Source organism: Danio rerio, chromosome 23, assembly GCF_049306965.1.
Source record: "Danio rerio strain Tuebingen ecotype United States chromosome 23, GRCz12tu, whole genome shotgun sequence".
NCBI lineage: Eukaryota > Metazoa > Chordata > Actinopteri > Cypriniformes > Danionidae > Danio > Danio rerio.
In genome coordinates, this window is record NC_133198.1 from 22335325 (window position 1) to 22362881 (window position 27557).

At 37.3% G+C, this 27557-nt stretch overlaps 1 protein-coding gene across 4 annotated transcripts in view; it reads right to left on the minus strand.

Annotated features, from left to right (window-relative positions):
• klhdc8b (kelch domain containing 8B) overlaps nt 1-27557 on the minus strand; it is a 211657-nt gene that overhangs the window by 181809 nt on the left and 2291 nt on the right. For 2 of the 4 annotated variants that reach the window (XM_001339539.7, XM_073938799.1), the window contains exons 2-3: nt 6128-6727; nt 2602-3408 (exon numbers count right to left, since the gene is read on the minus strand). In XM_001339539.7, the coding sequence (XP_001339575.3) occupies nt 2602-2992 (391 nt within the window). In that variant the 5' untranslated portion in view covers nt 2993-3408; nt 6128-6727. The remainder of the gene's footprint in view (nt 1-2601; nt 3409-6127; nt 6728-27557) is intronic. The other 2 variants (XM_073938798.1, XM_073938800.1) reach the window with 1 other exon arrangement.

Here is a 27557-nt window from a genome sequence, read left to right on the forward strand (position 1 = left end):
ATGATTAAAAACAGATAAAAACAATTTAAAATGTGTTAAAATAGGTTGTAAAAGAATGAAAAAGAAAACAAAAAACATAATAGCGCAATCTGTCGGACGCAGCACAGTGCTCATTCAGTAAAGGCACAGTTAAACAGATGTGTTTTCAGTCTTGATTTGAACATGCCTAATGTTGGTGCACATCTGATCATTTCTGGAAGCTGATTCCAGCAGCGAGGGGCATAGTGGCTGAAGGCGGATTCACCCTGCTTAGACTGAACTCTTGGAATTTCTAGTTTATATGATCCTAAAGATCTGAGTGATCTGTTAGGTTTGTATTCAGTGAGCATATCTGTAATGTATTGAGGTCCTAGGCCATTTAGTGATTTATAGACCAGTAATAATACTTTAAAATCTATTCTGAATGTAACTGGGAGCCAGTGTAGAGACCTGAGGACAGGTGTGATGTGCTCTGATTTCCTGGTTCTGGTCAGAATCCTGGCCGCAGCATTCTGGATGAGATGCAACTGTCTAACTGTCTTTTTGGGAAGACCAGTGAAGAGGCCGTTACAGTAATCCACCCTGCTGCTGATAAAAGCATGAACAAGTTTCTCTAAGTTTTCACTGAAAAACAAAGCATCTGATTCTTGCAATATTTTTGAGATGATAGTATGCTGATTTACTAACTGCTTTGACATGACTGTTGAAACTCAGATCTGACTCCAGAGTCACACCAAGATTCTTGACCTTATGTTTTGTTGTTTGACCCTTAAAGCCAAGTTACGCATTTACCTTGAGAACCTCATCTCTTTTCCCAAATGCTATGACTTCAGTTTTCTCTTTGTTTAACTGAAGAAAATTTTGGTACATCCAATTGTTAATTTCATCAATGCACTGGCAGAAGGTGTCAATGGGGCTGTAATCATTAGGCAGTAAGGCTAGGTAAATCTGAGTGTCATCAGCATAGCTGTGGTAGGAGATTTGGTTCTTTCTCATTATTTGGCTCAGGGGGAGCATGTAAAGGTTGAACAGGAGAGGTGCCAGAATCGAGCATGTGGGACTCCACATGTCATGGGTGTCCACCTTGACCTATGGTCACCTACTGACATAGTAACCTCTCCCTTCAAGGTAAGATCTGAACCATTTGAGGACTGTCCCAGACAGCCCAACCCAGTTTTCCAGCCTATCCAGAAGTATGCTGTGATCAACAGTGTAAAATGCGGCACTGAGATAGCAAGTTACGCAATGTTCAGTCTGAATTATAGTTGACCAGCAGCTACAGAACACATGTGATATGTAGAGTCACAACTAACTTTAACCATAATAGAGTGAAGGTTTATAATTGGCATGTGTTTTAAGGCCCGTGAGTTTAGAACATTTGGGCACAAAAGAATTATGATGTTTGGAGGTGTAAAATGCAGATTACTTATGCAAATACTTATGCAGATTTACTACAATGCAGAATTAATACAATTTGTGAAATTTTGTGAGTTTTTTGGCTTGTTTCTTGTCCGAATATGTACATTTCGAAGCAAAAACAAGACTATTCTACTTACCACATTGCCAAAAATTTTTTTGTTTTAAGGAAAAACTATTAATTTTGATCATTTTTGAGTATTTTTACGTGATCTAAGAATTTTTTTATATTTGGACTAGAAACAAGATAAAGCAAAGAAAGAAGAATTTTTTTTTGCTTTATGGTAATTTCAAGAGTTCACACTTAGATATTGCTTGACAACTGTAAGCAGGTTTGGCATGCTGTCCCGGGAGAGAACCCTGAGCTCGGAGATAGTTGAGCCCAGGGCTCCCGCCAGGTCCATAGAGCATGTGACGGGAGTACGAGATCAGGTGGTTCTCGAGAACTCCTCTTTTTGTAAAGGAGAAAAGGAGGAGAAAGGGGTGGATGGGGGGTTTCTTCGGAAAACGAAGATAAGGGAGTAATATCTAGCTAGGCTACTTATAGTGAGTTAGGATAGATCTGATTGGCTAACTAATGAGTGTAGATAGGTGGCCAGCTGCAGTCAATTATATCACGTGCTCCTCTCGAAATTAGTTTAAAAACTTCACTTAAATTTTGTACCCGAATACTCTTAGACTTCCCAGAAAACTGTCAAATAGAGCTATATAACCATCTTGTGAAACCGTATTCATATTCATCACGATATTTATTGCAGAAAAATAAAATATCGCAATATAAAGTTTTCATTGCAATAATATTTTACAATATTTAAAATTTGGTAAAGAGTGGTTACAAGTACTATAACAAACCATTTTATGAAAGAAAACAACACTTCTAAAACACCAGTAAGTTGTTCAACTTCAGAGGTTCACATTTAACTTGATGTGTTTTGTGCCATTTTGTATTGTTTGTGAGATAACACTTCATAACTTTTTGATTTAGTGGCTAATTTGTATGATCTCATTTGTACATTTTATTAAAATTTGCTCATCTCCCATTGATGACTGGGTTTAGGGGTGGGGTATGGTGCCATGCCTCCTTTTAAAAATCTTATATTTTCATTCGTGTTAACCTCTAAACTGAAAAAAAAAACATAGTGCAAATTTCATATCAAATTCTGACTGAAAGCACTTTCATGAATGAAGAGGAATTGCTGCTCATACCTTTCTCCAGTGTGGTGATGCCCATGGAAGGCTGACCCAGTCCTGTCTTCCTCTCCCACTTGCCCTCATCAGGGTGGTAGACTTCCACTGAGGCCAGCGGGCTCTGCTGCGCATCCATACCCCCCATAACCATCAACTGGTCCCCGACAGCTACAGCAGATGCCCCAGCACGAGCTGTGGGCAGCGGAGGTAGCTCGCACCAACGCTGGCTCTCTAGATCCAGCACCTCGGCGGAGTCCAAAGGGAGGCCGTTCTCACTGCAGCCGCCCAGCACATAGAGGCGTCCAGCCCAGAGGACGGGCGTACAGTACACCCGCTGCGTGACCATGGAGGGAAACACCTCCCAGTACAGAGACTTTACCGGGCTCAAAGCCATCTCAGGGATGGGCATGGCTCCTGGACGGCTCGCCGGCAACAGAGCATGACACGGGCACGTAGAGGGAGGGCTGAGAAACACCAAAAATCAAGGCAAATCCATCAACAAACCACCAGGCTAGAGAGCAGGAGAGACTGTCAGTCTTCCAGAGAGCTCAGTTCAAGCTCTCATTCGCAGCAGGGGGAGGAGAGCGTTTCCTTCACTGCTCTCTGAGAAGAACTAGCCCTCGCTCCCTCTTGATGATTTATTCATTTTTGTTGCTGCCCTTAAAAGGTGCATCAGGCCCTTTTAAGTCTTTTAGTCGTTTCCTGCAAGTCGTGTTGTTGTAAATTTTCCACAAAAAAAAAGTGTAACTCCGACTCTAATTTATCCACGTGGAATGGCTTTTTGTAGTCCTGCCAAATGTGCTGTTGTGACCCTCATGTCTGGTGCTGTGGAGGAAGAGGAAAAGAGAAACAGTAACAGAGCAAGCACAGGACAGAAGACAAAACAATCAAAAGGAATTCAAATACTTGGTATACAGTGCTCAGCGTATGTAAGTACACCCCTCACAAATATTTTTAATAGGAGCTATACAATATCATATTTGTGTATACACATTAGATTAGTCAGTACTAAAGCCAAATCTGGAGCTTATCTAACAAAATAACTTAAGATAACGGTCCAATAACTAGTACCCCCAAATTTATATGTTATAGAAAATTATTAAATACAATTTTTAAAACAGGAAAAATAAAGAGAACCAAAAAAATGTAACCATTTTGTTGAAATTTTGTTGTCAATGTTTTATGTGATATTTAGCTTGAGTTTAATTGTATTATCATTCAATTTCTAAATATGTTCGGTGACTAAAATATTATTTTAATAAAAATATCTGTTTTATAAATCTGTTTTGTTTAAATGCATCAAAATACATTGCCTATATTTACTGAGAAATAGAAAAAAAAATTCAAAATGGGATGAACTCTATTCTGAGGACTGTATGTAACTCGGCAAAAAAAATACACTATACATTGAAATTTTATAATACACAAACTCAAAAATAGACAAACATGCAATTTATGCATACAATCTAAATAATATATTTAAATAATGTTAAAATTCATGTTAATTTGTTGGAGGCATAAAAAATGTTAGGGTGCCTCTTACAAAAGAACTTCATTAAAATAATACATTTCTGAAGGCAAACGATTTATCTATCGCATTATCTATATTCTATCACAGGTTTTCTTTTATTTTTAATTTGAAAAAACTTGGGTCTGTCAAATCAGAGTTATGCTTTCAGGGCTCCGTTTTTTCCTAATATTAAGATGCGTTATGCTGATCTGTTCATAGCTGGACAAGACTAAATATTGGTGCAAACAGGGTCTAAAACACTTTAAATATGTCCACTTCTGAAAACTTCAAAGGGGAGTCAAAACATAGATTGCTTTAGCAAAACTTAAACAGAAAGTCGAACAGTGTTTTAACAGCCACAAAACACTACCTACTTTCCTACTCGTTACAGTCATCAGTGATCAAGCTACTACGGATCGCTGGAGAACTACAACTCCAAATGGACTACAAATCACACCATGCACCATGCACACACCAGTTCCTAATTTTGTCTGATTGCAAACACTTACAACTGAAGCTGCTCAAGGACTCATTACACTATTTATCCACCACATTTGCTCACACACATTGCTGAGCATTGTTTTTTTATTTTGGTAGTTAAAGCTAACCTGTAACTTTACCTTGCATTTTCATTTCCTTGTCTAGCCGTGTTCTTTGATTCTTGTTTTTTTATGTAGTGGTGGGCAATGTGAGGTTTCATGAAATAGTCGAAGCAAACGTGTCGAAGCTTCAAAACGTATAAAACAGTAACATTACTAAAATACATAAAATCATTATTTCAGAGTATTTGTCGGGATTCAAACCCAAAAGCTATTTGCAGCACACGCCAGCTATGTGCACACGCACAGTTTACTAAGCTATATAAGACAGAGTTTTATTCTGACCCTGTCAGTCAAATGCAGATTCGCCAGGTCTCGGAATGCTTCTGAAATGACCAATGCTTTGAATCGCATTAGTCACGTGACCAGGTGTTTCAAAACACTTGTCACGTGACCTGTGTGTTTCGAATCACCCTAGTCATGTGACCTAAAAGTTTCAGATCATGCTTCCGTGCAGTGCCAAAAACGCGATCTCGACACTGTGTCGAAACGTCAGTTTCAAGTCAGCCATCCCTAGTTTTATGTTATCTACTTCTAGCCATGTTCCTAGTTTTGACTACTTATCTGTTTATCGACGATGACTTCTGGATTATCTATCTGAACCCGATTGCTCCTGTTGTTGACCCTTGCCTGATTTATGATCCTGGTAAATAAATCTGCATCTGGATTCGCACCTCTGCTAAAGCCTTAATTAGTTACAGAACTAATCCAAATGTATGATTTTTATGGGAGGTGTTTTGAGAAACTGCTGCAAATCAAGATAATTATACTGTGCTCAACTGCACTAAATTTACATCAGAAACCTATGATACAAAAATCTAAGATAGATATGATACAAGCTAAATCAACAACCAGTGGTCACAGAAAACTCATTTAAATACACGTTAATATCTGGTGAAAAAAAAAAAAAAGTAGTGTCTCAGCTGACCAATTAAAATGACCACTCTAAAAAAGCATTTTAATACCAGCTGGAAACAGAACCTGAATTCCAGAAACATGTTCAAAACGAACAAACTGCACCACATAGACACCACATAAAAATAAAACTTCCAGCTTGCTGAAGGCTGACATGTGGACATAGGCGAGCTGCTAGTGAAGCTAATGTAATCCACTCTTACACTTATTCCAAAAACATATAATTCAATGGCCAAAGCGGTGACATTTACCATTCACTATTTACTGCCAGTAGCTCAAGGGTAGATGTGTGTTTGTGTGTGTGTGTGAATATGCTGGGCCACAGAGCAGTAGTCGGGGCCCTCTCCAAAGGTCAGCACGTCTGCGGGGACCGACAGCCCTGTATAGTCACTGAACCAGGCTAATTTGGACCTGTGCATCATTAGTTAAAGGCTTCATTAATGGTGCCATGAGGGAGTGAGAAAGAAAGAGAAGCACTGAAAGGTTACAGAGTCAGACAGAATACACACAAAAAACTTACTAGGCTTCTTTTCTCTTTTAGGTTTCTTTTGTGTAATCGCATAGGTATAGAGGACAAAAAGCAGATCAGGAGTCTCCAGTGATGTGTATCTCTCTCTAAAAGGCAGTGTATCTCCAGATGTAGAGATGTTTCCTGTGTGGTCTAAATCGGCTTGGCTGTGTAATTAAGATGCTGTGGATGTTGAGTCCGAGCCACATGCTACGACACACAGAGCAGGAGGGGTAACGGCTCCAGACTGACTAAGAATTATGCAGAAAAACATCAGTTTCATCTGGAGCCAAAGTGCTGCCGCTGGGAGCTCTGACTGAGTACAATCAGTCCACATTTGATGTCGCCATTGGATTCTTCTTTGGGTTTAGAAGCAAAAAAGCTGTAATACTAATCCTGCTGGTCAGCCTTTTGTACACTTCCTTTGGCTTTTCTTCAAATGTTCATCTCAGATGGGAAAACCACAGATGATGTAGCTCTAGTTCTCCTTAACTGGAGATTTTCGCCTACACAGAAGGAAGAGTCTCTTGGGGTCAGTGGGAAATGATGTTGTCACTGGGGTATGATGTCCAGTAGATCTATGGGATAAACATTGGGTCCTGTTTGAATTGCCTAGAAAACACAGAGGAAGTAACAATAAACAAACCATTTAAGTACTGGAAGAGTGATGGAGGGAGCAAGAGGGAGAGGGAGAGAGAGAGAAACAGGCAAAGTGCCAAGAAGAGAAACAGATGTTTATGTTGTGTTTTTGGAAAGACTCCTATCTATAATTAGACTCTTACATAAAGAGTCACATTCAGGCTAAAATTGCAGATGACAACAAAACTAGAGGTCTCTGTGTTAACACAATTCATTCATTCATTTTCCTTCACCTTAGTCTCATTATTTATCAGGGGTCACCACAGCGAAATGAACTGGCAACTTATCCAGCATGTTTTATGCAGCGGATGCCCTTTCAGCTGCAACCTAGCACTTGGAAACACCCATACACTCTCACATTCACACGCATACACTACAGCCAAATTATTCGTTTTCTTTTCTGCATAGTCCCTTTAATAATCATGGGCCGCCACAGCGGTATGAACCGCCAACTTATCCAACATGTTTTTTACTCAGCGGATGCCCTTCCAGCCGCAACCCAACACTGGGAAACACCCATGCACTCTCATACACTACGACCAATTCACCTATACCGCATGTCTTTGAACTGTGGGGGAAACCAGAGCACTTGGATCAAACCCACTCCAACATGGTGAGAACATGCAAACTCCACACAGACACGCCAACTGACCCAGCCAAGGCTCGAATCAGTGACCTTCTTGTTGTGAGGTGACAGCGATAACCATTGAGACACTGTGCCGCCATGTTAACACAATAAATTTTATAATAAAAATGCCATCTTTTGCAAACTATCTTTTTTTTCCTCTCTAGTGAGTGAATTCACTTGTACTATTATGTTTATAGAAAAAATGCTTTTGGACCCAGTGGTAATAGTGTCCTAACCTGCGAAATTGATTTTCTATGAAGTGTCTGCTCGCAGGGAGAAATTTCAACATTCACCACTCCACACTAACATCTAGAGCTGTATTCAGACCTGGAGCCCTAAAGAGGCACGGTTTGACATAAACCAGTGTATTTTAAGGACGCTGCATTCTAGCGGAGAGGGTAAAAAAAGGTGTTTTCTGCTTATTTTTTCCTTTAACAACGTTATATGACATCCACGAGAGGCCCTGAGACAGGAACAGTCGTCATGTTGGCACATTTCAGACAGATAGATGTCCTTTAATGCTCACTGCACACAGAAAGACCGAATGCACAGACAGATGCTGAAGTTTATACAAGACTTAAAAGGGTTATTTTGAAGCAAACTCTTAGGAGCCAACCATATTTAGTGAATTTGAAAAAAATTCGAAACCAGAGAAACACAGGCAAATATAAGATTTTTGTCAAATATAATGTAAAATGAAAAAAAAAATCTAAACATCTTTAATGGATTGTTCACACAGAAAAATGTATCCTGTCATCAGAACATATTTCCTTCTACTGTTATATAAAATGAAAATGTTGCAACCAGACAGTTTTTTTTTTCAGATTTTTTGTGACTTCTACTACAAATTTATCAAGGGAATTAAGAATAAACTTACCTCTTGACTCTTAATTAACTATCACTATAATAATTATAAAATAATTAACATTGATTTAACTGATGACAATTGTGTCCAAATGACAAAAACTTATGACAGTGATAAATCTTGTGCATCATATCTCTTTTACACTGCCAGTCTGACGTTTATCTATGGTTACCTCAATAAGCAGTTTTGTATGAACTATAAAAGGCAAAAATGACTTTTTTTATAATGAAACCTGTGAGCTATGAAGGTCGAGACCCTCAGAGCAAGATGGCATAAACTGTACCCTCAATATGAGAAATAGCATATTCACAAAGCAGCAGACCATGTGGAGAACTGCTGTCCACACAGACACTGAGACAGATATACAGTACAGATAGACAAAGTACAGATAAGCATATATATAGGACAGACAGACAGAAATACAGGACAAACAGGCACATATACAGGGCAGACAGAAGATATTCAGGACAGACAGTCAAGAGAGACAGAGAGACAAACAGACAGACAGAAAGACAGACAGACAGAAGATTTATAGGACAGACAGAAAGAAAGAAGATATACAGGAGAGACAGTCAGGACAGACAGTCCGGAGAGACAAACAGGAGAGTCAGACAGACAGACAATATACAGGACAGTCAGGACAGACAGACGATAAACAGGACAGACAGACAGACAGACAGACAGACAGACAGACAGACAGACAGACAGACAGACAGATAGATAGATAGATAGATAGATAGATAGATAGATAGATAGATAGATAGATAGATAGATAGATAGATAGATATACAGGACAGACAGAAAGAAGATATATAGGACAGACAGTCTGGACAGACAGACAGAAGATATACAGGACAGACATACAGAAGACAGACAGACAGACAGACAGACAGACAGACAGACAGACAGACAGACAGACAGACAGACGGATGGATGGATATACAGGACAGACTGTCAGGACAGACAGATAGCTAAAAAAGGACAGACAGACATTCAGATAGGACAGATATACAGGACAAGCAGACAGACAGACAGACAGACAGACAGAAGATATACAGGACAGACAGTCAGGACAGACAGACTGACAGACTGACAGACAGAAAGACAGACAGACAAAATATATACAGCACAGACAGACAGAAGACAGACAGACAGACAGACAGACAGACAGACAGACAGAAGATATACAGGACAGACAGTCAGGACAGACAGACAGACAGACTGACAGACAGAAAGACAGACAGACAAAAGATATACAGGACACACAGACAGAAGACAGACAGAAGACAGACAGACAGACAGACAGACAGACAGACATACAGACAGACAGACATACATACAGACAGACAGACAGACAGAAGATATACAGGACAGACAGTCAGGACAGACAGACAGACAGACTGACAGACAGAAAGACAGACAGACAAAATATATACTGGACAGACAGACAGACAGACAGACAGACAGACATACAGACAGACAGACAGAAAGACAGACAAACAGAAGATATACAGGACAGACAGTCAGGACAGACAGACAGACTGACAGACAGAAAGACAGACAGACAGACAGACAAAAGATATACAGGACAAACAGACAGAAGACAGACAGACAGACAGACAGACAGACAGATGACAGACAGACAGACATACAGACAGACAGACAGAAAGACAGACAAACAGAAGATATACAGGACAGACAGTCAGGACAGACAGACAGACTGACAGACAGAAAGACAGACAGACAGACAGACAAAAGATATAAAGGACAAACAGACAGAAGACAGACAGACAGACAGACAGACAAAAGATATACAGGACTGACAGACAGAAGATATATAGGACAGACAAATATAGAAGATAGACAAAAAACATACAGGACAGACAGACCAGACAGACAGACAGACAGATATACAGGACTGACAGACAGATTAAACGACAGACAGATCAAAGGACATACAGATAGATAGACAGACAGACATATAGGCCGGACAGATAGACAGATACAAAAGACAGAAAGACAGATATATAGACAGGCATGTATACAGAACAGACAAATAGATAAACAGGTATACAGGACAGGACAGACACACAGACAGACACACAGACAGACAGGAGGCAGACACATAGACAGATGGTATGGAAATCCTAATCAAAATGTTATGCTTAATTAACAGGATGCATTAAAATGGCTAAGCAGCTAAACTGGAGGATGGAGAGAAGTGATCTGAGTGAAAAAGATGGACTGGCCTTGGGCACAGCTGACTGTTCTCCAGAAACATACTGTTGGATGAATCATGGATGCTGCACAAACAGTTCTCAGTTTTAGCAGAGCCTCCATGGCTGTTCAGCAAGAATCTGCTTCTGTCTTTGCTCGTCTACTCTGCACTAGAGGACAGGCATTATTCACTCTTCAAAACGGGTTCAGGTCCATGTCTGAGCTGCAGATAACATTTAGAAGACTGATCAGCCTTCACAACTGATCCAGGCTCAAAGAGCACACTCTCTCTTTTTGTTCCTATCATCCTTCCTATCATTCGCATTTTTTTCATGCTTGTTGTTATAACTTATGCCCCATCTCCTACCAAGTGTACATATACAAGACTTTGCATTCTCCACCATCCTCTCACATCAGCTTCTCCCCTCTCACTCCCACTGACAGTCGTCAATCACAAAAAGCATGCGCATTTCTCAGGCGTTTAGCCTTCGGCACAAACACATGATTACTTTTCTATAAGAGAAGTGAGCTGAGCCGCTGGGGGCACTGAAGAACATGCTGGGTGTGTTCAAAACTGCATCAAACTATCACAAAACAAGCTGTAGACATGAGAACATACTGACTGCATCAGATTTCTTCAAGGAGCAATAACGCAACAAGCAAAACTAATTAAGCCAAATGTTCTAATCTAAACCAAGTGTTTCATAATATAAGCCAGAGCCATAAACGCAAGCATTTCAATGATTTCCTTCTTGTTTTTCACCTTAGAAAACAAAAAAATGAAGGAAACAAAGCAGTCAGCAGGGGGGAAAGTAGATAAACAGAGCATAAGGTAAAATAAACAATGAAATTTAGATATAACGGCCTGGGGATGCACAATGAAAGAAACAGACAATGGGATTGGGAATGTGTGTGTGTGTAGGTGTGTTGGTGTGCGTGCATGTGCGTGTGTGCGCATGGCAGCAAATATGTTCCAGGATTCCCTTGGTGAATCAACTAATCAAACAATTTACTGCCTCACCACTCAACATCTCTACTAGCACTAAAGGCAGGAGGTAATAGTGTGTATAAACACACACATCATCTTGGTGATTTTGGGCTAACATCTAATGCTTTTTAATAAGCTGATGTTATTTTCTTTCCCCTAAAACTAAAACATCCAAACAAACATTTTAGGATTTTTAAACTGTCAAGTCATTTGCCCTTGGGAACCAGTGAGTACTGATTTTAGGTCATCTATGTACTTTATGTGCGTCTATTGTGAATCTGTAATAAAAAAATTTAATAAAAAAAATACACACTTCCTGAAGAAAAATGTGAGAAACTAGAGAAAAATAAATTACACAACCTCAGAAAACTCAGGATTATTATCTAAATGCTGAGCTGGGGCTGTTGGGTCATTTTATTTCAGTGCTGGGTATTTTTTGTGTTACTTAGTAACTGGTTTAAATGCACTCCTCCCCACCCCGATGTATATTACACAATGATTGAGACATTTAGAGAAGGCTTATTCATCCTCTTCTAATACAGAAGGTTCATCTTTAAAAGAAATATTCTACTGCAAGTTATTTTATTCTAAACAGGGAAACAATGCTAAACACCTAAATGAGTGTTGTTTTGTCTTTTACATAATGAAAATACCTAATCACATGCACAAAATTAACCATTTTATTGCTAAATATGTATTTTTATGAACAGATTATATAGCATCTGGGTCATGATCACAGCGATCTAATCCTTGCAGATAGTTGGAAAACTACAGATCTGTCACTGAACTGGAATACAAATAACATCATGCACTTCACGCACACCAGTTCCTCACGCACACACAGCTGGTAACTCATCATGGACTGGTATCTGGACTTTTATATTCACCTCTCACACACACATTGCTGTTATGTTTCTTCCTATGAACATTACAAAGTGTTTTTCCTTGTTTGTCTTGCCATGTTTTAATCCATGTCTTGTTTTCCGTTTTGATTCTTTGCCACCTAGCCTGACCTTTTGCCTGTATTTTGTCCATGTATTTTCCATATTTGTCCACATTTTCACCCTGTTGTTGTTTGTTTTATTTTTTTGGCTTTGGTTTTTGGCTTTCTGAAACTCAAAACCTATCATCGCGATCAACTCCACTCTACATCTAAGTCTGCTGACATATGTGTCGAGCTACCAGACAAACTGGTAACAGCTGAAAAGCCGTTCATACGAAGGTAAGTGGTCAGCTGGTAAAAAACACCCATGAATGAGAGACTAGCAACTGTTAATTAACAATGCCCTGTAGATTTGTGCTTCAACCATCTCCAACACCCTGAGAACTGAACATGTGTAATTAAACATGTACTCACTGTGTAAGGATCCAAGCTGTGTTGACTAGAATGCATATTACATATATTACATGTAGTTTTTATGTTGCTTTTGCCAAATCAAAGTTGTAAGATTGTGAGCTCAGAACTGGTTCAGTTTGGGGTTTACAAGTCTTTTGCGAAAAACACTAATGAGGCAAATGCTGCTAAAAAAGTGAAGGCCACTGCATTCATGTCAAAAACAATTCAGACAAATCCCAACCAGGATGTCTATACATTCACTCTATGTACTGCTCAAACCTACACTCAAAAAAAATCAACTAGGCATGTATTGGATTTACAAAATAAAAAATTTGTCAGATTGAAAAGAACAAATCAAGTTTACGTATGTTAAACGATTAATTCATGTTATTTGAAACTGAATCAAGAAATAATCAAATGAATTTGATCAGAACATGTTGATTCAATGAGACTGAGACGCTTCAAATCGACAACTCTCACTCTGGAGAATCACTTCGCGCATATCAGTAGTTGGCGGTAGTGCGTTTGGATGTCACCTTACAAAAACAACAAGAAGAAGTATCACCGAGTGTTTTCAGCACAGTCTGGGAATTGGTTTTCCCAAGAGCTTGAATGTTATGCATGTTATGTTGTTGGCTATATGTTTCCTATACATTTTATACTTTTACATTCTGAATAGGAGTACCAAAGTGAAGAAAGCTGTTTAAACTCAATTAGTAAAAAAAATGATGTTAACGTCCTACAGGTATTGCTTGGGGATCAGTTTTCTTAAGAGCCAAGGTTATTTTGTTGGCTTAATGTTTCTTATACATTTTATAATACATATTACAATTTTGGATATTATATAACATTTTGTATCAGAATATTAAAGAAGAAATTTGTTTAAATGTGATTGGTGCCTGCTAAAGGCTATAATAAAAGAAATATATATATATATATATTAGTAAATATATATATATAACATGTTTTCTGTCCTTTTTGTGTTGAATTACTTAATTTTAAATCTTGCTTCATAGTATTGTCATTTAAAAAATTTAATTTAAATAACATGGCGAGGCAGTGGTGCAGTGGGTAGCACATCCGCCTCACAGCAAGAAGGTCGCTGGTTCGAACCTCGGCTCAGTTGGCGTTTCTGTGTGGAGTTTGCATGTTTCTTCCGGGTGCTCCGGTTTCCCCCACAGTCCAAAGACATGTGGTACAGGTGAATTGGATAAGCTAAATTGTCCGTAGTGTATGAGTGTGTGTGTGTGTGTGAATGTTTCCCAGATGGGTTGCGGCTGGAAGGACATCTGCTGTGTAAAAATACTTGCTGGATAAGTTGGCGGTTCATTCCGCTGTGGCGACCCCAGATTAATAAAGGGACTAAGCCGACAAGAAAATGAATGAATTTAAACAACAATATTGAACAAGAAATTTACTAGCTGATTTAACAAGACATAATTTTGTTAAAGTAAAGCTTTAGTGTTACATTGAGTAAATTAGAATCATTTTAATTAGAATAACACAATACAAACATTTTAAGTCAATTAGTTGCAAAGAAGTTAGACTGACAAATTGAAACCATGTTTTTTCTACAAATGTGCTTTGTGTTCATACAACATGTTCAAAGCAGTTCAGGTTTACTTGATTGGATTAGATGCATAAAGGGTGCCACGATTAAATCATGTTCATTCAACAATTTTTTTTTTTTGAGTGTATCTAGTTAGGTGGCATAGTAGGCCTTTTAAAAAATTTGACACTGAAATCGAAAGGCACAGATTTACACTTTCCGAGACAACTTCTCCTTACAGCCTGCAGAAGCTATTATTATCTCTTAACTCCATTATACACATCACTACAATAAGTGATGATTATACAGGAAAATTATGCAATGGGAACACATTGTCTCACAAGACTGAAGAGGTTATTCTAATGCGTACCCCGAGGGTCCTGCACACATTCGTCTTACTGTCCAACCACAAAGAGTGAAAAAGATCTTTCTTCCACTTTATCTGATCCCTGACCCCATAATCTATTTCTTAAGAGATAAGAAAAACTAGGTCAGCCAGAGGAAAAAGTAACTCATCATAGAGTGAATCACTGAGCGTGTAAAGTTAGAACCGTTTTGCACATGCAATGTTTTAAAGCAGGGATGTTCAACCCTTTAATATAATGTGTATTTATATAGCACATTTATTGTGTATGGCCATACACTCAAATCGATTCACAATCATGAGGGGGGTCTTTCCACACCACCAACAGTGTGCAGCATCTGGATGATGCGACAGCAGCCACAGCACAACAGCACCAGTGCGCTCACCACACACCAGCTTTTGGTGGAGCAAAGAGACAATGATAGAGCCAATTCGGTGGATGGGGGTGATTGGGAAGCTATGATCGTAAGGGCTTATTGAGGGACTTTGGCCAGGACACCAGGCTTACACCCCTACTCTTTAAGAGAAGTGGCATGGAATTTTTAATAACCACAGAGAGTCAGGACCTCGGTTTTAGTGTCATCCGAAAGTCGGACCCTGTTTCTGGACATTCAACTTCCTGCAGAGTTCAGCTCTAACTCTGACCAAACAAAACTAAAACCTTGCTCAAACTGAGGGATTCCAACCACGATTTGGTGGTCGGTGACAAATTTGGGAAATCCCCAATTTCCAGATCCCCAGATTACTGAAGTTCTAGGCTGAAATCTATGATCGATACTAAGTTCAGACTGCGCAATTTTTGTGTCACATGTTAGCACACTGCATGACTATCTGGGGTAGCGTTCTGTTGCTGCTGTGTTTACACCACAAGATGGATCTGTGACAGGGGGTTTCATATTGCATGACTTTACAATTGGAAAAATCGCCAACAACTTTCCACGAACTACGTCTGATAACCAAACACACGTGAGAAGTGACATAAAAACAACGGAGGGTCTGGTAGTATAACATTTCCTATTTACTACATAATAAGAAAGAAGCCTTTAGTAGGGTAGAAAATGTACTTATTTTGCTCACCTGTGTTTTTAAGGGAAATAGTAATTACTCTTAAACTGTTTTCTTTTTCGACCCGGTTGTGGTATTGTGATACGGGTGCTCCTGTTAAATTTTCACTAGTTCTTTCTCCATTTCTTGGGTCCAAATAGACCAAAAAAAGCCCTTTTAACTTTTCCCCAACCTCCTGATGGCCTGCAGATACCCATACTAGAGGATGCTGCTCTCTCATTTGCTGTAGGTAATCGTCAATATTATTTTTAATCAGAACACATTTCACATGACATGATTTTGAATCACTAACAGGTCCAGATATTTAGCATTTCAAATATCTCACAGAGGTTGGCAACTCATCTGTGATTTTCTTAGATCGCGTCTTTGATAGTTCACACTGTGTGATTGTTACTAATGTAAATGAGCACCTATTTGCCTGTGATTTCAGACATTTATCTGCGATTTCTGAAAACCTCAAAATCAGGCCTATAATCATGCAGTCTGAACTTGGCCTTCATGGCTGTATTGATGAGATTTCCATCCAATGAAGTTCTGGCACTGTCAGAAAATTTTAGATACTATCCTGTAGTATGACAACAACTGCGACCAGCGCCAAACCAATATCCAATAAAAATGCTGAATTTGATTGCGTAATCCACACAACAACTTTAAACCACCGTGGGGACATGTCAAATGAGTTTTTTTCATCCTGGTTTTTATCATTGAGGCAAGTTGTGTGAGAAATTGCTGCTACAGATTCTTTATGTTTGCTTTGAGGTATCATTTCAAAACGTGGGATAATGTCAAACCCCAGGTGAGTTTTCTTCTCTGTTAGGCGCATCTCCATTGTCATTCAATCTGACATTATGGCAGCTGAAATACAGTGAGACTCAGGAACCATGTTCGTGCAGTCTGACACTCAGGAACCATGTTCGTGCAGTCTGACATTAGACAATCATTTAAAATTATTAAAAATCGCTCAGTGTGAGCCAAGCTTAAACCAACTAAGTAGGATCTGAAGGAGCAGTTGGTAATTAAAGACAGGTGTGGTTGATCAAGTTTGCAGCTAAACTCTGTAGGAAGGTAGATCTTCTGAAACAGGATTGGGCAGGGGACCCCTGTTTAAAAGGATAGAAGCTCCAAACATTGTTGACCCTGTTGTTTTTATGTTTTTTTCTTTTTTTGCCCAAACAATAAATGTCAGAGGGGTTGCTGGTCATTGGGCTACACTGACAGAAAAGAAAACCAACAAGATAAAATAAAAACTGTCAAAGTGTATGTCATAATACAACAGAAAACAAACATTCCAGACTTATGTGAATGTTGGCAAATCTGTAGATTAGCAAAACCGGCCAGCAACATGCAGAGCAAAGTGCCACAATCCCATTCATTTCAATGAAGAGCTGGCAACTTTCTGCAATGAGAGCAATGTTGACTGCTGGCAACAAGATTTAAGTGTGGCAAATGATAGGAGATGCACCACAAAAATTTAGAAACATTCTACCTTTACAAGCAATTACACTAGAAGACATTTACAAGCAAATACCAGTGGAAGTGAATTCAGTCACATGCAGGGCCGGTGTCCCTCGATTTTTTCCCCAATTTATTTAATCTTTGCTATGATAACAGTAAATAATATTTGACAAGATATTTTTCAAGACACTTCTATACAGCTAAAAGTGACCTTTAAAGGTTTAACTAGGTTAATTAGGTTAACTAGGCAGGTTAGGGTAATTAGGCAAGTTATTGTATAATGATGGTTCGCTCTGTAGACTATCGAAAAAATATATTGCTTAAAGGGGCTAATAATTCTCCCCTTAAAATGGCTTTTAAAAAATTCCAAACTGTTTTTATTGAAGCTGAAATAAAACAATTAAGACTTCCTCCAGAAGAAAAAATATTATCAGACATACTTTGAAAATGTCCTTGCTCTGTTAAACATCATTTGGGAAATATATTAAAAAAGAAAAACAAAATCAAAGGGGGGCTAATAATTCTGACTTAAACTGTATGTAGATTTATTGCCACAATGGCAAAATTTACAAGTTGAATCTTTGTTCATTGTTGACAATAAGCACTATATTTACTAATTCCCTCAAAGGTTTTTTAGAGGCAAGAAAACCATATCAATGAATACATAAAGGAGTTATTATTCTTCGCAAATGTGCCACCAGTAGTGGGAACAACCAGTAGAGACCAAACTGTCAGCCACTGGTGACAACCAGTGATCAAGTTGCTTGCGGTGTGAAAGTGGCATCATGTATTATCAGGGGCCATGAGTTTTCATTTGCTTTTGCTTGTCTATTTTTTTTTACCTTTTCTTTTTTTAATGTTTTACTGAAGATTCCAGTAATTTACAGTGTGCATGGTCTAAGGGTGAGTTAATTAACAGCATATTTTCATTTTTACTTAATATATGCATTTGAATGGTATTTAAACTACATTTTCCAAAAATAAACTACATTTTGTTAAAATAAAAAATAAGACTTTTCTTTAAAGGAGATAAAGGAGGTCATACAGCTTTCAGTGTAAAAATTAAAAGGTTAAGTTAACTTAAAATGTTAAAGAAACCAACTGCAATTAAAATTTGAGTTTATTAAACTTCAATGGTTAAAGTTGTGCCAAACATTTGTTTTATTTATTTCATTATGAGTTTGAAACCTTCAAATTAAACAGGGGTTGAGTGTATTAAATGAGTGAGCACAGCTAAGTGTTTGATGACAAATAAGATCTACTTATTCCATAAAGTAGACTTGACTTAATCCAGCCTTTTAAAAAGATGGCACAACTTCAACCACTGAAGTTGAATGAACTCAAAAGTTAACGCAACTTTTTATTTTTTACAGGTTTGGAAGAGCCTAAGGGAAATTAATAACAGTATAATTAATTTTCTAACTGTTTCTTTAAATGTTCAGCAAATATCCAACAAAATGGCATCTGTGAAAACCCACAGAATCAGATATGAGACTGTGTGAGCTTCACTGTGTGAACTACCCTGAACTATCATGTCACTGCAGATTTTATGAGAAGTTGATCTCTGCCCAACTTTTTTCTCATTGCCATTGGCTCTGTCTATCTTGTCACTTAAAATCACCAGCTCTCGATGAAAATGAATGACTTAGGGTAACATTGTCACAGCAAATTTTAGTCAGTGTAAACACCCCTAAATTGTGTCCCTAAGCAAGGCATGTTCTCACAGGTTGAATTAAGAAAAGAGTCCCTCCAGTATTTGAACCTCATCACTTCACCGGGATTCATGTGCATTCAGTGTTCAATGTGATTGCTTGCAGTAACGCATTAATTAAGGGTTTAAATCTTAATTGGAACACACAAACCCATATGGACTGAATGAGTAATGAGTAGAAATGTAGGCTAATGCGGCAGGTCTGTGCAGCCATTTCTGTGAAACTTCTAAAGACGTGCAGAAAAGCACTTTCCACACTTTGTTAATGTCCAAGATTGCGTGCAAATGGCCCATTTCCCTTCTCTGCCTCTGCTTTCTTTTCAGGCTTTTTCACAAAGTGCTCAAGGTGACATGTCTTTTTAAACACTGACCTTTTGAATTATTCTAGAGTGCTGTGACTGAAGAAGGACATTGAGCTGGACTGGCTTTAATTAAAAGAACTCTCAGAGTCTGTTACACATTATAAATAATAAACTTCAAAGAATTAGATGAACAAATTAATGCCAGGTTTGTGTGTCATTTAGAACTGGAATGATTTACATTGCTAAAGCTGAGTAAAGCAATCAAGATGTGTAATTTTAATGCAAATTTGATGATAGGAATAATAAAAAACAGAATAGAAAAATATCATTTAAAAACAAATCAATACTATTCCAATCTTTAAAGGCAATAAGATAAAAGATCATTTTAAAAAGAGATAAAGAAGTGTATATTTGCTCAGCAAGAACATATTAAAAATGGCAGTAATGAAATATGAATCTTGTAAATACTATAATGATTTCTATACAAATATACTGCAGCACAACAAAAAAATGAAATAAGTAAAACAGTAAAAAGTATTTTAAATGTTAGTATAATTTTGTAGGTGTACTGTGGCTTTAATTATGAACAACATTATTAGGTCACTGAAAAAAAGCGATGTTTCCCAATTAATAAAAGTCCGAATTAAAAGTGACCAAAAGTTAATTTAAAAAAAACAAAAACAATTTCAATTTGGCATTCCTTGCATAAACATATATATATAACGTTCCCAAATTGTCCTATCAGGGGTGATAAACAATTTATTCCTGGTAATAAGGACAGAGGTTTCAAGTGGAATACAAGAGGCATTCAAAGTACAAAAACTTGTATGACGATGGGATTTAATTTTCCTTTGAGCTTTTATGCACTGTAAAACACAACAGTCAACTTTATTAAATGAAATAAGTGTTGTTAACTCACAATTGACTCAAAGTTAATAATTCAAAAAAGAGATAATTCAATGTATGTCAGACATGTTTATTACAATCCCTTCGAATGCTAAGCTGTATGTATTTTTGGTCTGTATCCTATGGAACTTGGAAAGATAAAAAAATTAGGAAAGACAAACATGGATTTTTGTTTTTTTGATTTTGTTTTTTCAAGCTAGAAGGGCTATTGCATTATACTGGAAACACATGGATGCTCCATACACAGAGTTGTGGGGAAAAAAAGATAATAAACTGGAGAGACTGACTTATCATCAAAGGCAAGTAGAAGGACTTTGGCTACATTTGGGAAACATATAAGACATTATGTAAATTGTGTGTTTGTAAACATGCATTTTTATTTTTTACTGTATTGTTGTTAATGTTATTTTGTAATTATCTATTTTTCAATGTTTCAATTTATTATTTTTATTCATTTATTTATTTATTTTTATTAACAAGAGGCAGGTCTCGAAAGAAATGGATGGACTCACTTAACTCACAGCATTCCAAAAGAGAGGAGTAGACACAAACTGTGCCAGAACAGTGGCTGCAGACAGGAAAAGGTGGCGAAAACTTTGGCAAGCTTCTACACAAGTAAGTATTTATTTATTTTTTAAGTTACGTCATTTGAATGTGCATATATGCGAATATATTTGTTGATAACATACCTGTCAACCCTCCCGTTTTCCCCGGGATTCTCCCATATTTAACAGTTCTATCCCGCTATGATCCCAAAAAAGTATTTTCCTGTAGTTCTCCCGTGTTTTCAGTGTTTCTCTGAAGTGTGGCAAATAAACATTAAAGAGTCGAGTCTCCCTATACGCAACCCATCCCGCCAAACCACCAGGGGCCGCTAATTGCTCCTAAATGCGAGTCTCTTCTGTGCTTTCGCTTTGTTTAGGCACGAAATCACTTTGAAATAAACATAAAAACAGCCCGATTCCCTTCTTTTTCATTACAAGTGTCGTCTCCCCTTCATATGCAATCCTCAAAACATTCATAGCGCTGTATGACTGTCAGCTGACACGCTACAAAGTGATAAATAGACTGTTTCCCAAACAGATTCTGTATTCGTGATTTGAAGCGGAGCAAAAGTCTGCGTTTTGGGTGCGTGTTTGAACAGACATATACACATAATTAAAAATATTATTATCTAAAGATGTCGATCTTGGTGGGGGTTTTTTTCTAACACAAGTAATTTCGTCCTAAATGAGCATACACTTTTAGGAAAGCAGACGAATGCTTTCATTATAATGTTAGATGTGTGCAGTTTTAAAGTGACACCTGTTATTTAATGTAATCAATCGAAAAAAATCGAAATAAATAATTAATTCGTTGCTCTTTAATCAGAATGTGTTATACAGTGAAGAAACGGCTAATGAGATCTGATTCTATTTCATTATAATAGCTATTAATTTTATTAAGCTGAACTGTTTGTTAATTTATTTACTGTTAATGTATACTATTTATTTTTCTTTTGTAAATAATAATGATAAAACATATTATTGACAGTTTAACTGTTTATTTACAACGAAACTGCTCCAAATGAGCATTTTAAGTAATTTAGGGATTTTTTTAAAGGGGGTCGGGGGTATCCCTTATCATTGAGGGCATATCCCTTATTTTCACATCCCAATGCTAACAGGTATGGTTTATATACATATATAAGAACGGTGTGGATTTGTGTGCTGTTATGTAGGCTGCATTGTTATTGTATGTCTAGTTGATTGAGGAACAAAGAAAAAAAATCAATAAACATATTGGGAAAAAAACAATATAAACAAAATAAACAAATGTTTTTTTGTGCAAATTAACCATAAAAATGTAACATACACGCTTACTCGGTGGATTCTTATTGATGTTATTCCACTTTAGCTTTCAAAACGATTACTTCATGAAATATAAAAAAGCCAATTATGTTATTTTATGGACTGTTTAGTTTTTTTTAATGAAAACTGTGTTTTGTAAACATTCCCTTAAAAAAGCCAAAATAGACAACTTGGACATTTCTTTTCTGAATTTTGTCTGTTCAGATGACACAAAACCACAGTTTTTCTCTTAAAGTATTAAACCTTTCAAGTATCAAACTACTGCATGCAATTTTAATTCAAAAGTATTTAAGTCAGAAATAACAGCCACTGGCATATAATAAAACCTTGTTAACTTATCTTACATAAAAATAAGCTGATAGGAAATGAGGAGCCAACTTCGGAATGAATACACATTTCTTCCAACCCTGCTTACATTTATTCATTTAGCAAGAAGCTTTTATGCAAAGAGACTTCCAAATTAGAAACATCACAAGCAATTTATAAAGGGAATGCAACAATATTTGCTCTACATAATGCCAGATATGAAGCATAAAGTAGATTTGTTGCTTCTTCACCTAATGCCAGCATTTAAGTGAACAATTTAAAAAGCTAAAAAAAATGACATACAGAAACAGACAAGAATGTGCGCACTGCACAGCATAGCCCTTTAAAATGTTAAGAAAAAACCTTTTTCATGTGAAGGGCAAGCAAGGAGAAGAGGATTATAAATGTACTAATCTGCAGTCCAGTGAAATGATCAGGACCACTTGAGACACAGAACTGAAGACAGCTTCCTTTACAATAGCTCTTATATGATCTTCTCATTCCTGTCTAATCATACTCCTATCACACACACAATCTTATTCTGCAATCTTCAATGTGAATACAGGGATTTGCATTACTATTTATAAGAAGAGACCTTTGCATGAGTGCAGTGCCTAAAGCAAATAAATACATCAACGGACATCAATTATTACAACCTAATCAATCTCATTGCTGAGTAGATGGAATTTGTATGCTAACTGATTCATAATCCGGCATGCGCTTCAAATACAGTCATGCTATAACTTAAAATTTTCAGTAAAGTTTGCTAGAACAGCGCAAAGCTCACAAAAACATGACCTTTTTCTTTGCGCTTGTAAGTAATATTTTAGTACGTGCAGGGGTGGACTTAGTTATTTGGGGGCCCCAAGCAATTCCAGGTATGGGGCCCTAGCATTGAAACTCAAAATATTGTCATTCTCTGTACTGTAGATTTTAGTTTTTTGTAAATAAACTTGAACCACTCACACCTTTCACATGAATATGGAAGGAACATTCTATTATTCATGAGGCCCCCTGGTTTTGAAAAAAAGTAATAATGTTAAAACTTTAATGGTTAGTAAAATATTACAATATATGACCAAAAGTTTATGAAAGAACTATATGATTAAAGGTGCAGTAGGTGATATTCCACAATGCTAACAGCTTAGCATAAATCTTTGAATCGCAGTCCCTCCCCTGCTGTCCAGAGCCACGCCTGCTGAAACAGGAGCATGCGCACCTTAAAGATTACAGCAAAAGAACCCTCTCTCATGTGTTAAAAGCGACTAGTGCTTGTCCGGCGGCGTGCAGGAATTACACTCATTACTTAAGTTTTAAGAAACAGTAACATTATGGTGCACTGACATTATGGTCCATCTCCTGTTTTAACTTCCTAATGATTTTTTTCTTTCAACACAGCTGGCATCTCATTAGCTCCGTAATCTGCCCTATTAGATGATTGCGGACGCATTATAAATAATCAGTTTTTCACTCCAGTTATCTTCGTCTTGAAGTTCTGTTGATGTTTTGTTTTTCTAGGATTTCTTATGGGTTAATTGAAGCATCTGCTAGAAACCAATTCATCACTCAGGGTGCTCAAACAATTGAACTTGAATCATTCATTAAATTTACGAAAAAAAAAAAAAAAGAACTGACTTAAAATAGTGATCAATGATAGTTACTTATAACTTTAAACAAAGCACATGAATTAAATCACAGACAAAATGGGAAAATTGGCATTTCGTTCACAGGTCAGTATATGAAAACCTGCCATGACAAATGAGTTCTTTGCAGTTTTACCACATCATTTTGGACTAAAATGATATTTTTCGCAGTCTGATAATTTGGCCTTATAAGACCTCAATGTGTCATCAGGTACCACAGATAATAACTTTAAATTTTGACTGTATATGTTGTTGTTGTTTTTTGACACTAAGAATAGGCCAGTCACAATAATCAGTAAATCAACATATAGCAGAGCATGTTGTCAATCATTTTAGTGATGCAATTTATATCACCTATTAGCTGATTGCGCAGCCTCTCTATCTCTATTGGGGGTGTGAGTGTCAGTATGGTTAAAAAACACTGTAGTATTTACTATAAACTAAAATGGTATATTTTCATGTGGGTGCCTGATGAATTAAAATAAATCTGTTGTTTTTTTTTCTCTAGTTAAATAAAACATTTATTATTTATATGTTTAGGAAAGGGTTGCATGGTGGCTCAGTGGTTAGCACTGTCGCCCTACAGCAAGAAGGTCACTGGTTCAAGTTCCGGCTGGGTCAGTTGGCATTTCTGTTTGGAGTTTGTATGCTTTCCCCATGTTTGCGTGGGTTTCCTATGGAAGCTCCAGTTTCCCCCACAATCCAAAGACATGCGCTTTAGGTAAATTGAAGAAACGAAATTGGCCCGAAATTGAGTGTGTGTAAATGTGAGAGTGTATGGGTGTTTTCCAGGACTGAGATGTAGCTGGAAGAGTATTTGCTGCTTAAAACATATGCCAGAATAGTTGGAGGTTCATTCCGCTGTGGTGATCCCTGATAAATAATGAACTTGAATGAATGAATGAATGTTTATGATACATGTTTTCACATTCTGATTCAAATACCTAATTATTAAATTGTTAAAATGACTATAATTAAATGAAATATTCTTAAGAATAAAATATTTTGTGTTCTTTGGTAGAGTGCGCTTTATACACTATTATAGTTATAATTTTGGTGCTATATTTCGTCCCACGAAGAATAAACATCATGACAAGCCTAACTAACAGTGCTGGAAACCATTAACATGAATTGTATGAATGACTACAAGGAAAAATGTTTCATTTATAAACTGACTTTAAATAGTGAAGAATTAGGCATCATACTGAAGTGTAAATTTAAACAAATCTTTGGTAAACTATCCCTTTAAGCCATCAGCAACAAAATGATGTTCTGCATAACCTGAAACACAGATTATCCTAATAATATTCAAGCTCATTTATAAATGCTATTTTAAAATACAAAGACACAGTGGCCCTTTCTTCTCTCTGCATGCACATGAAAGTCGCCGTTGCCAAATAACCAACCTTTCACCAAACAGTCTGTTTGTGCATAGGTGTGTTGGTGTGCGAGTGGGTGGTGTGAAATTCAAAGCATATTAATGTGAGCATGTTCTCTGGAGAGCTATTAACAAGTCTATAATTAATGTTGTAAACTCTGTAGGGTTTAGGGGCTGTGAAGGGGACCCAGGGGCCGATGGCTAAGTGAGTGTACTCAAAGGCCATCCATCTCCAGCGACCGGATACTTTCTCTGTGGTGGAAGAGCACTTCACAGGAAGCTCCAGGCCTTTATTAGCCGTCTTCACCGTTCCCTCTGGTTATGTGTGAGACTAGATTTAACTATTCATAAGTCAATACAGGGAAGGTGAGTATAATTGGAAATCCACACACGATCATCTTTTTACATTTGCATATTGATTCAAATAAGGTGCTTTTGGCCTAATAGTCGGCTATAATTGTGTATGTATGATTGTAGTGTCATCTCTGATGTTTGACAGCACAGCGAGCGTCTGAAATAGCTGTGATTCTGAAGTACGAAAGCCCCTTCAGCCAACTGACTTAATGAAAATTAAATGAGTGGATTAGGCGGTTAATTGCCCGGCACTTGGACATGGATTGACATCTACGTAACAATGAACTGATGGTACTTTAAGGATTGGTGGCGTTTAATTTAAATTCAGTCGCGTTTTCCCCTCATTCTTTTCTTTAAATGATCACGGCACAGACTGCAGTCTCTAGATATGACTTTCTGCTTTCCGTGAATTATCCCTCAAGCTTCTCTTTTCATGGCATCTGGGTTAAAGGGTTTACCAGTTCTCCGTTTTCTGGGGACTTTATGTTATTTAGCAAAATTGGTGTCAGGTCACATTGAACAGGGGGTGAAGAGGCACGTCCCTTAAATCCAGAAACTACACAGAGCCATAAAAGACGGCGTTTATTGGGAGCACACACATCCCATTACATTTCTCATTAATTACCAGATGACAAAGCAGCCTCTTGCATATCAGCCTGTGGTGTAAATGGAAAAAAGCGCACGTTAATTTTTCTAATGATTATGCAAATGATCGCCAAGCAGACGAAGGTTATCACGTCCGCACGCAAGGCAGTAATTACCGCCTCCAGGGATAAGCACGAGACAGAATCATTAAGCAGAAGAGTTCAGAGTAATGCAGCAAAGCATTTAAAACACCACCTTAACAATCAAACAGAACGTAAGTGGTCAGTCTAAAATGCTTGACGATTATGGCTGTGTAGTTTGGTTAAAACAAAAGAAAATAATACTTTTGCTCATTGTTTGCTTTATGAGATGATAACCGGTTTAAAGATTTACTGCGGTTTGGAAAAGTCAAGGTTTTAAAACCGCAACATTTACTGTTCCTAAGGAATATGTTAGGGTTTTTTTAATGTGTTTTTAAGAAATATGTGCTTTTTTAAACTAATTAATTATTTAAATTCTTTCACCTGACATGATTACTGTTCCAAAATATTAAAAATATTTCCTAAAATAAACATATATTGTGTTAAATGGGGATGAAAGTTGTTGTTTTTTACCCAGACATTTAAAAAGAGCTTATTTTAGAGCAGTAATCACAACACCGTGATACTGTGAGGCCGCAATATTTTTATCCAACGTTACAATACTGTCAAAAACTTATATCTGCCCATGCCTATACCTTGCTTATCATTAAAACTGTAATTTTTAAGGCCGAATTTGAAGATACAACACTAAGAATAGTGTGATTTATTTCACAACAGAACTTAATCAGAGTTACAAAATAATGCTGAGCATTGGGCTGAGGCTCATTATGAGTAAATAGATGTGATAGTGTTTTTATAATGAAGAGCTTAATTTTGTAAATGAGTAAAAACAGAGCCATAAATTTGTCCACTGCTCACACAAATTAAGATCTGCAAGATGACTTGTTGTCATTGCCAGTACTGAATTATAGATAGCATTGCTACAATCACAATAAAACAGCAGGACTTCTTTGGCATTCAGTACTTATGGTCAGATCCTGTGATGTCCTATTTTTAGTCCCTGTTGCATTCATATTTTAGTAAATCCACACCAGCAGAGTATGTTTGGAAGTGGACCGAGACTCTTTCAGTGCATGGTCTTGGTCTGCCTGTTTGATGTGCACCAAGATTTGAATGGCAGCGTTCACACTTATGAATCAAATCAAAACATGCTTCTAATCTGAAATGTTTTTCCTCTATTACTACGACTTGCTTGGTTTG